Source organism: Melanerpes formicivorus, unplaced genomic scaffold, assembly GCF_026170545.1.
Source record: "Melanerpes formicivorus ecotype bairdi unplaced genomic scaffold, bMelFor1.0.p_v2 SCAF_22, whole genome shotgun sequence".
Lineage (NCBI taxonomy): Eukaryota > Metazoa > Chordata > Aves > Piciformes > Picidae > Melanerpes > Melanerpes formicivorus.
The window spans coordinates 443,722-454,657 of record NW_027142374.1 but is presented as its reverse complement, the minus strand read 5'-3'; the positions used below and the strand labels follow the sequence as shown (position 1 = coordinate 454,657).

The following is a 10,936-nucleotide window of genomic DNA, read 5'->3' as shown; positions in this document are numbered from 1 at the left end:
AGTTCAAATCCCCTGCCAGGGCAGGATCACCCAGGGCAGGTCACACAGCAACACACCCGGGTGGGCCTTGAAAGTCTCCAGAGAAGGAGACTCCACAACCTCTCTGGGCAGCCTGCCCCAGGGCTCTGCCGCCCTCAAAGGTGGTTTTCATGTTTCTGACTCTAACCAAGTCTTGACCCCTATGACCAAGACTTGTAAGACACCTTAGTGCTGCAGGACAGCACACACAGGACAATTGGGAAGTGAGGTGACAGGACAGCAGAGACCCAAACTGCCAGCATTCATATTTAAGAGGTTCCATGTGAACATAAGGGAAAACTTCTTTCCCTGGGAGGGTGACAGAGCCCTGGAGCAGGCTGCCCAGAGAGGTTGTGGAGTCTCCTGCTCTGGAGACTTTCAAACCCACCTGGATGTGTTCTTGTGTGACCTGCCCTAGGTGACCCTGCTCTGGCAGGGGATTGGACTTGATGACCTCCAGAGGTCCTTTCCATCCCTTACCCTTCTCTGATTCTGTAAAGAGAAGCAACTGGTGCAGAAAAAGACCTTGCCCAAAGAAATCAGTAACAAAAAGCTATCAGCAGCTCTAAGGCCATTTCTTTTCCAGGGGCAAGGAGCAGTGCACACAAACCAGTTCCTCAATGCAGAGTGTAACTGGGGGGAATGCAAGTCCAAAGGGGCACCTGGGCAAAATAAGCCTGAAAAGTGTGAATTCTGACTGGTTCCTGTTTCAGGAAGGTTCCAGCACAACACAGCTTCAGTCCAGGGCTGGGAAAACAAAAGACTTAAGCACAGTTTCAGTTGAGCCCTGTGTGGGGAGGGGGATGGATCAAATGAGCCCTGAAGAAAAGGCCTTGGGGGTGCTGGTGGATGAGAAGCTCAACAGTGAGCACTTGCAGCCCAGAGAGCCAACCACAGCCTGGGCTGCAGCAAGAGAAGCAGAGCCAGCAGGGCCAGGGAGGGGATTCTGCCCCTCTGCTCCACTCTGCTGAGACCACAGCTGGAGCTCTGTGCCCAGTTCTGGAGCCTCCATGCCAGGAAGGATCTGGAGGTGCTGGAAGGTGTCCAGAGAAGGGCCATGAGGATGAGCAGAGGGCTGGAGCTGCTCTGCTATGAGGACAGACTGAGGGAGTTGGGGCTGTTCAGTATGGAGAAGAGAAGGCTCTGAGGAGATCTAATTGTGGCCTTCCAGGATCTGAAAGGAGCTACAAGAAAGCTGGGGAGGGACTTTTGAGGGTGTCAGGGAGTGATAGGACTGGGGGGGATGGAGCAAAACTAGCAGTGGGTAGATTGAGATTGGATGTTAGGAAGAAGTTGTTCCCCAGGAGGGTGGTGAGAGCCTGGCACAGGCTGCCCAGGGAGGTGGTGGAAGCCTCCTGCCGGGAGGTGTTTGCAGCCAGGCTGGATGTGGCTGTGAGCAACCTGCTGTAGTGTGAGGTGACCCTGCCCATGGCAGTGGGGTTGGGACTGGCTGAGCCTTGAGGTCCCTTCCAGCCCTGACAATTCTGATTCTATGTTAGGCATGGCCACAGGGAGACACTGGCTGAGTTTCACCAGGTAGATATGCAAGAGTTCTGTTTTCTGATGCATCTATCCCTGGCTTTATGCATGGACACACCTCTGGTTCTTGCTTACTAGTGCTGGAGGACACTGGGTGCCTCTGGAAATGAGACCTGAGGACAGTGAATCTGCCTCGTGTTACAGACACCAGGCAAAGCAGTTAAGAGTTCACATCATTTCCCATTCCTGGCTGTCCACACAAAGAAACCAAACCAGTCACTTCCTTGCAGTGGAAAAGCACTTTCAGCAGGCCCTTAGGAGGGGTTTAAGATGATCCAGCAGAAAGAACCATCTTGTTTACCCAGCACTTGCCATGGCACCAGTCTCTCCAACAAGCAGTGCTGGCAGGCAGGAGCTGGGAGTGCTGCTGAGCTCACCTTCAGCAGCGTCACTGCTCGTAGCTATGGGCTTGGGACATGATCTCCTGTAGGTGTTTGCACTTGTCTGGATCAGAAAATGCTTAGACAGCTTTGTTTCCTCTGAAGGAGTGAATCACAGCGTGCTTCAATCTGCAGCAGACCCAACAGCTCTCATTCAGAGCTCCAGGGGTCCAGGGATCACAGCTGCTGGAGATCTCCCTGAGACTGGAGATCATCTGGGTACTGCTCCAGCCCCTGAAAAGGGAAGTGCTGAGCTGCTGCCATTTCTCCAAGCATGCCCCAGGAAGGTGACCAAGCCTGCTGGCAGATGGTGATGGTCCCTGCTCTTACTGAAAGAGCTCAGCAGTGGCATTTGCAGCAGCTCCAGGAAAAGCCTGTGCACAGAACTGCATTTCCAGCAGCAGAGCAGAGAGATCCTTCCTGGAATCAACGAGCTGGGAATTGTCAAAGCCAGTCCTCTGGTATTTCACTCTATGTCCAGGTGTAGGAAGCATCTGATAAGCAACAGATAACCAACAAGCCTAAACTGGAAAGAGGCTTCCAAGCAGCTTTGGCACTAAACCACTGTGCTGAGGCCCTCATTTGTCAATGTGTGTTTAAGACACCTGGCTTCCAACAGCTTTCCTTCTACATGCCAAGTTCCATCACCCCTTTCCTTTCTCAGGGGCACAGATCTCATACTTCAGACTAACTTGCCCTGGTAATCCATTCCCACGGAAGGGAGCTTGCCTCAGCCTGTAAACCAGATCCAGGAGTCCTTTGTTTGTAGAATCATAGAATCAATAAGGTTGGAAAAGACCTCAAGGATCATCAAGTCCAACCTGGCACCCAACACCTCATGACTACTAAACCATGGCACCAAGTGCCACATCCAATCCCCTCTTGAACACCTCCAGAGATGGGGACTCCACCACCCATGTAGTGCAGTGCAGCACATTCCAATGGCCAAGCTCTCTTTCTATGATGAACGTCTTCCTAACATCCAGCCCAAACCTCCCCTGGCACAGCTTGAGACTGTGTCCTCTTGTTCTGGTGCTGCTTGCCTGGGAGAACAGACCAACCCCCACCTGGCTACAACCTCCCTTCAGGGAGTTGGAGAGAGCAAGAAGGTCTCCCCTGAGCCTCCTCTTCTCCAGGCTAAGCAACCCCAGCTCCCTCAGCCTCTCCTCACAGGGCTGTGCTCCAGACCCCTCCCCAGCTTTGTTGCCCTTCTCTGGACACCTTCCAGCATCTCAACGTCCTTCCTAAACTGAGGAGCCCAGAACTGGACACAGGACTCAAGGTGTGGCCTAAGCAGTGCTGAGCACAGGGCACAATGACTTCCCTGCTCCTGCTGGCCACACTCTTCCTGATGCAGGCCAGGATGCCATTGGCCTTCTTGGCTGCCTGGGCACACTGCAGGCTCATGTTCAGCCTACCATCAACCAGCACCCCCAGGTCCCTCTCTGCCTGGCTGCTCTCAGCCACTCTGACCCCAGCCTGTAGCACTGCATGGGGTTGCTGTGGCCAATGTGCAGAACCTGGCTCTTGGATGTGTTCAATCTCTTGCCCTTGGACTCTGCCCATCTGTCCAGCCTGTCCAGGTCCCTCTGCAGAGCCTCTCTGCCCTCCAGCAGATCAACTCCTGCCCCCAGCTTGGTGTCATCTGCAAACTTACTGATGATGGACTCAATGCCCTCATCCAGATCATCAATAAAGATGTTAAAGAGCAGATCTAAATCTGCTCTGCTCTAGTTTGAAGCCATTGCCCTCATCCTGTCCCTGCAGGCTTTGGTAAACAGCCTCTCTCCATCCTTCTTGTAGCCCCCTCGAGATACTGGAAGGCTGCTCTTAGGTCTCCCCACACCATCAGCTCAGTCTCCCCACTGCAAGGCTCTGGAGCCCTGTGCTGTTTGTGCAGGCTGGTGATCATTTTTACCCTCGGGGTTTCTGAACAAAGGTTTAAATGAACTAATTTAGGATTCAGTTCCATGCTAATCTCTGCAGGACTGTGGGCAGCTGTTAAGTGTTCAGGCAGAGAAGACGTAGAGAAGACCCTAGCAAGTGAGAGGTCTGGAGCACAGCCCTGTGAGGAGAGGCTGAGGGAGCTGGGGTTGCTTAGCCTGGAGAAGAGGAGGCTCAGGGGAGACCTTCTTGCTCTCTACAACTACCCGAAGGGAGGTTGTAGCCAGGTGGGGGTTGGTAGCACCAGAACAAGAGGGCACAGTCTCAAGCTGTGCCAGGGGAGGTTTAGGCTGGAGATGGGGAGAAAGTTCTTCCCAGCAAGAGAGACTGGCCTTTGGAATGTGCTGCCCAGGGAGGTGGTGGAGTCCCTGTCCCTGGAGGCGTTCAAAACAGGCTTGGATGTGGCACTTGGAGCCATGGTTTAATTGTCAGGAGGTGTTAGGTATTAGCTGACAGGTTGGACTTGATGATGTCTGAGGTCTTTCCTAACCTTGTTGATTCTATGATTCTATGCTAAGTGAACCTGGCTGACCCAGAGCTGCTCCTCCCTGGCACTTGTGGCTCTCTCCCAGCATGAGGAATCTGTTCCTCTACTAAATGCAGCGACCACTGAAGCACCCATGCCAAAAATAAAGTCCCCTGGGCCCTGGCATGGTTATCAGTGTTCTCTCAGCAGCTCTGTCCTCCTGCAGAAGGTGGGAGAAAGACAGAAAACCTCTCAGGTGTCAAGGAAGGCACGTTGGCCCAGGACCCCATTTAGCTGCCAGCAGATCCTGCAGGAGAGTTTTCAAGCAGACCACTCCAGGGCTGCTCCCAGGCATGGCTTTGGGAAGGTGCCACTGGAGAGGAGTGGCACAGCCCTGGAGGGACGTGGCTGTGTGCCCTGAAACACTTGCAGGATCCAAACAAGTTTCTCTCAAGTAATAAATACTTTCCATGGTGTTTTTAATACCTGAGCCCAATATTTGATGGGCAGAAGATGAAGAGTGTGGCCAGCAGATCCAGAGAGGTTCTCCTCCCCCTCGATTCTGCCCTAGACCTCACCTGGAATAATGCATCCAGGTCTGGGCTCCCCAGTTCAGGAGGGACAGGGATCTGCTGGAGAGAGTCCAAGGGAGGGCTACAAGGATGCTGAAAGGGACTGCAGCACTGCCTGGGGAGGAGAGGCTGAGAGCCCTGGGGGTGGTTAGTGTGGAGAGGAGAAGACTGAGAGGGATCTGATCAATGTCTATCAATATCTGAGGGCTGGGGATCAGGAGGGAGGGGACAGGCTCTGCTCAGTTGCACCCTGGGATAGGACAAGGGGCAAGGAATACAGACTACAGCACAGGAGGTTCCACCTCAACATGAGGAGGAACTTCTTCCCTGTGAGGGTCCCAGAGCCCTGGAGCAGGCTGCCCAGAGAGGTTGCGGAGTCTCCTTCTCTGGAGCCTTTCCAGCCCCATCTGGATGTGTTCCTGTGTGACCTGTGCTGGATTCCATGGTCCTGCTCTGGCAGGGGGTTGGACTGGAAGATCTCCTGAGGTCCCTTCCAACCCCTAATATCCTGTGAACCTGTGATAAATATGAATGAGCAGAGCCTTCAATATGGCCTAAGAAAGCTGCCTGCTGCTTCTGGGAGGAAGACTAAGGCACCAACACTCGTGACATAAACTCATCTCATCTGAGGGACATCAGATGCCGTAGTCTTGTACCCACAGCACTCAAGGAAGCAAAGCTCTGGGGGTCATTGCTCAGCAGTCAATGGGGAACCCGCAGAGAGGCAACACTGCCAGCAGGAGTTTGTGAGTTCAGGGGTGGTTATGGCTGTTGTCACACCAGTAGCCTCTCTTCCAGCTCACAGCCATTGCCCCTCATCCTGTCACTACAAGCCCTTGGCCAGGTACTGGAAGGCTGCTCCAAGGTCTCCTTGCAGCTTTCTCTTCTCCTGGCTGAACAGCCCCAACTCCCTCAGCCTGTCCCCAGAGGAGTGGCTCTCCAACCCTCTGATCATCTTTGGGGCCTCCTCTGGACCCTCTCCAGGTCCTTCTTGTGCTGGGGGCCCCAGAACTGGAGGCAGTGCTGCAGGTGGGGTCTGAGCAGAGCAGAGGGGCAGAATCCCCTCCCTGTGCTGCTGCTCTCCCTGCTCTGGCTGCAGCTCAGCACACAGCTGCCTGCTGGGCTGCCAGGGACCACTGCTGGCTCCTGGGGAGCTCTTCATCAACCCACAGCCCCAGGTCACCAGGAGTCCCATTTCACTCTGAGGCCCTCTAGGGCTAAACTAGGGCCACGTTGAGTTGCTGAAGTCTTTTGGCTTCGTTTAGTTTCATCCTTGAGTCTTCCTCCTTTTGTCTGACTTTAAAGGGCCAAAGCAGGAGACTGGGTGCAAGAGAGAGGCTCTGCTTTACCATTAAAACCTTTTAATCACAGAGGGAAACAAGACCATGGTTACATCTCTAGCAAAGTGCAAACCCAGCAGAACACATTTCTTCTTCTTCTTCTTCTTCTTTCTCCCCACCTCCTCCTCCATTTATTGGCACTTGTTTGGGAAACAGCATAAATATTCAACAGAACTAAAAAAGGAGCCAAGTTGACCCACATGCAGCTACGCAACACCTCTGCTGCTGCAGCCTCTGGAGGGAATGAAAACCAAAACAAGAGGGGAAGAGGCACCAGGAGGGTCAGGCTGATGAAATAAGCAAGGTTCCAGAAAATAACTACAATAACAACAGTAAGGATCATCATAACCACACCACCACCAAAGTCTTGCCCAGCTACTCTTTGGCACAAAGCTGAAACTGTGAACTGAAGCCAGGCCACCCTGGGCAGAGAGTCCTGAAACACCACCTGCCACAGGGCTGAAGGGCAGGCTGGACTGAAGGAGGGACTGCCATGGGTAAGCTGACCAGGACAAGAAGTTAAGAGGAATGAAGTCAGAAGTAAACCAGCTCCTGTCTTACTTGAGCTGAGGAAAGCTCTGAAGCACATTCCAGTTGCTCTCTCCACTCAGGACACACAGAAAGTGGTCATTGCTCCTTAGGGCACCAGGGCCTTTGCACTCCAAGTCTTCCCTTTCTCATCTTGCTGGCTGCTGTCAGCCAAAGTTTCATCCCCTTGGGTCTTTCAGAGCAGGCTGCTCTCCCCCTTGAGGAAGCTTCCATACTTCTCCCACTTTCTTACACATCACAGAGGCCTAGTGTTTTACAACAAGGCTGTTGGCCTCCTCCTGAACCTCCCTGGAGAGACCTGCCTGGTGGATGTGGGGCAGGATGTGGATGTGGTCTGCCTGGACCTCAGCAAGGCCTTTGACACCGTCCCCCACAGCAAACTGCTGGCCAAGCTGTCAGCCCCTGGCTTGGACAGCAGCACTCTGAGCTGGGTTAGGAACTGGCTGGAGGCTGAGCCCAGAGAGTGGTGGTGAATGGTGCCACAGCCAGCTGGCAGCCAGGCACCAGTGGTGTGCCCCAGGGATCAGTGCTGGGCCCCATCCTGTTCAATATCTTTATTGATGATCTGGATGAGGGCATTGAGTCCATCATCAGTGAGTTTGCAGATGACACCAAGCTGGGGGCAGAAGTTGATCTGCTGGAGGGCAAAGAGGCTCTGCAGAGGGACCTGGATAGGCTGGACAGATGGGCAGAGTCCAAGGGCAGGAGACTGAACACATCCAAGTGCCAGGTTCTGCACATTGGCCACAGCAACCCCAGGCAGTGCTACAGGCTGGGGTCAGAGTGGCTGAGAGCAGCCAGGCAGAGAGGGACCTGGGGGTGCTGGTTGATGGTAGGCTGAACATGAGCCTGCAGTGTGCCCAGGTGGCCAAGAGGACCAATGGCATCCTGGCCTGCATCAGGAAGAGTGTGGCCAGCAGGAGCAGGGAGGTCATTCTGCCCCTGTACACTGCAGTGGTTAGGCCTCACCTTGAGTCCTGTGTCCAGTTCTGGGCCCCTCAGTTTAGGAAGGAGGTTGAGTTGCTGGAACGAGTCCAGAGAAGGGCAACAAAGTTGGTGAGGGGCTTGGAGCACAGCCCTGTGAGGAGAGGCTGAGGGAGCTGGGGTTGCTTAGTTTGGAGAGGAGGAGACTCAGGGGTGACCTTATTGCTGTCTACAACTCCCTGAAGGGAGGTTGTAGGCAGGCTGAGGTTGGTCTCTTCTCCCAGGCAGCCAGCACCAGAACAAGAGGACACAGTCTCAGGCTGCGCCAGGGGAGGTTTAGGCTGGAGGTTAGGAGGAAGTTCTACACAGAGAGAGTGATTGGCCATTGGAATGGTCTGCCTGGGGAGGTGGTGGAGTCACCATCCCTGGAGGTGTTCAGGAGGAGACTTGATGGGGTGCTTGGTGCCATGGGTTAGCTGTTTGGGTGGGTTGGATTGGTTGATGGGTTGGACACGATGATCTTGAAGGTCTCTTCCAACCTGGTTTGGTTATTCTCAATTTATTCTAAACAAACCTGCTGCAGACTCATATCCAGGAGGGGACCCCAGCTGGGGCAGCCCAGCTGTGCACCCACCAAGGTGAGGTTGCCACTGGACAAGCTGAAGGAGTTGGCTGTGGTGAGGGCTGCAGGTTTTTTTTTCCCCTCCTGCCTAGGGAGTTTCAGAGTTGAGATCAGGACTCCTCAACTCACTGACTTCTCAAGCACAGGACCAAAAGAAAAACCCCCAACACAATAAAACCCTCCAACACCTCAGCTTGCCAAATTCCAGGCCAACTCCAAGCAGCAGCAGGGGAAGTTTTCAACAGCAGGAATCAGGTGATGCCATTGAGGAAGTGACACCAGGAGGTTAAGCAAGGCATCACCTCAGCCTGCACAAAGGCACTCATGGCTCCTTCCCTCTGTGTGTCCAACCCAAGCCAGGTGTCTGGCAAGGGAATGCACTTCTCAAGCACTAAATGCTTAAAAGCCTCAGGATTTAATGTCTTGGTCCAAGCATTACTCCTGGTTTTGCCTCCCTATTAACAGGGCCTTCAGCAGAGCACATCTGTCACTCCTACACCACCTAGATGGGGAAGGAAAAACCCCAAGACCATGCCAAGAAGAAATGCTGCACACCTGATTTGGACTCAGCCACAACAGCAGTCATGGTCATGAATGGAATCCAGCACATGCATAGGACAGCCTCCCCCCTGGTTCTTTTGACACCCAGTAGAACACAGAACTGATGAACAGAAGAACCAGTCCCTCCCCCACCCCCCCAATATTTCCTCTTTCATATGAAGAGCAAAACAAACAAAAATAGAATTCTCTTCAAGTCAGGGAATAAAAAACCTCTTTAGGAAGCTGCTTCCTGGGGGCCAGGCTGAGGACAAATGCAGAGTTGCCTGCTCCTACCTAAGCACCACTGGAAATTCCTCCTCAAGGAACTGGGCTGGAAGGAAGTTTTCTAGCAATCAGAGCACTTCTGGAAGTTCCTATGAGGAACAGAATCAGTTACACACAAGGGAAGGCCTCGGTGCCAGCCAGCCTGGCTCTGGGTGACCTCTGCTTTTCAGTCAAGAGGGAACTTAGCCGTAAGGTCTACAGGTATAAAAGGAGATCTGGAGTCAGAGGGGGAGACTGGAGAGTCTGTGCTGGTGCCAACTGCAGCTGGTGAGTCACAGGAGGAGCCTGCACTGCTTCTGTTATCATCCAGAGCGTGTGAGGACAGACTGAAAAGAGAGCAACAGGCAGGTGTGAGAATGAGCTGCTCCTGCTGCCCCGGGCTCCAAGGGCAGCTGCTGTCCTGAGGAAGCCATCTGCAAACCAAGGGACAACTCAGCCTGGCAGGGAGGCACCTGGGGGCACTGCTTGATAGCAGGCTGAACAGGAGCCAGCAGTGTGCCCAGGCAGCCAGGAGGGCCAAGGGCATCCTGGCCTGCATCAGGAACAGTGTGGCCAGCAGGAGCAGGGAAGTCATTGTGCCCCTGTAGTCTGCACTGGTTAGGCCACACCTTGAGTCCTGTGTCCAGTTCTGGGCCCCTCAGTTTAGGAAAGATGTTGAGATGCTGGAAGGTGTCCAGAGAAGGGCAACAAAGCTGGGGAGGGGTCTGGAGCACAGCCCTGTGAGGAGAGGCTGAGGGAGCTGGGGGTGCTTAGCCTGGAGAAGAGGAGGCTCAGGGGAGACCTCATTGCTCTCTCCAACTCCCTGTAGGGAGGTTGTAGCCACGTGGGGGTTGGTCTCTTCTCCCAGGCAAGCAGCACCAGAACAAGAGGACACAGTCTCAAGCTGTGCCAGGGGAGGTTTAGGCTGGATGTTAGGAAGAAGTTCTTCCCAGAAAGAGAGGTTGGCCATTGGAATGTGCTGCCCAGGGAGGTGGTGGAGTCACCATCCCTGAAGGTGTTTGAGAGGAGACTGGATATGGTGCTTGGTGCCATGGGTTAGTTGATCAGATGGTGTTGGGTGATAGGTTGGACTCAATGATCTCAAAGGTCCTTCCCAAGCTGGTTAGCTGTACTCTATCTCTGAAGGAGCAGCAAGCCCTGTGAGCTGAAAGGAATCTGCACACCTTGCACTCCCTTCCAAACAGACAGCTAACATTCTGCCAGGCTCCTCCCTCAGCTCACCCAGCAGTGCTGGTACAGCCTAGAAGCCTCAGGCTGAGCAATTCAGTGCAAGCTTCAGCCCATCTGCTACAAGGTCCTGGATCAGTACATATCCAGAGGTCCTTTTTGCCAGGGCAGCTGATCATAGCCTGTGCACACCTCAGCTGTACCATTCCCCAGGTATTGCACAGGACACAGCTTTGTAAACTCTCCTTAGTGCTAGCACAGAATCACTGCAGAGTTTTGGTTGGAAAAGACCTTTCAGACCATACAGCTCTCTATCAAGTCTGGTGCTAAACCACGTCCCTCAGCACCACAGCTCTGCCTCTGAAGCATCCCTCTGCCAGGGATGGGGACTCAACCCCCTCCATGGGCAGCCTGTTGCGGTCTTTGAGAACCCCCACAGTGAAGAAGTTTCTTCTCACCATCATCTGAGCAGAGATGCAGCAGCTGCTCTGTCCTGCTGTGACCAGGGTGTGCAAGACAGGTTATGTTCTTCAAGTACCTTTCAAACACCCATTTCACCACTGCCACTGCAATGGGCTCAAAGCTGAGAG

General features: G+C 53.7%; 1 protein-coding gene across 3 annotated transcripts in view; it reads right to left on the bottom strand.

The window, feature by feature from the left end:
- Window positions 1-5,966: 5,966 nt before the first annotated feature.
- LOC137447854 (P2R1A-PPP2R2A-interacting phosphatase regulator 1) overlaps window positions 5,967-10,936 on the bottom strand; it is a 35,359-nt gene continuing 30,389 nt past the window's right edge. For 2 of the 3 annotated variants that reach the window (XM_068151754.1, XM_068151755.1), the window contains one exon: window positions 5,967-9,505. In XM_068151754.1, the coding sequence (XP_068007855.1) occupies window positions 9,346-9,505 (160 nt within the window). In that variant the 3' untranslated portion in view covers window positions 5,967-9,345. The remainder of the gene's footprint in view (window positions 9,506-10,936) is intronic. The other variant, XM_068151756.1, reaches the window with a different exon arrangement.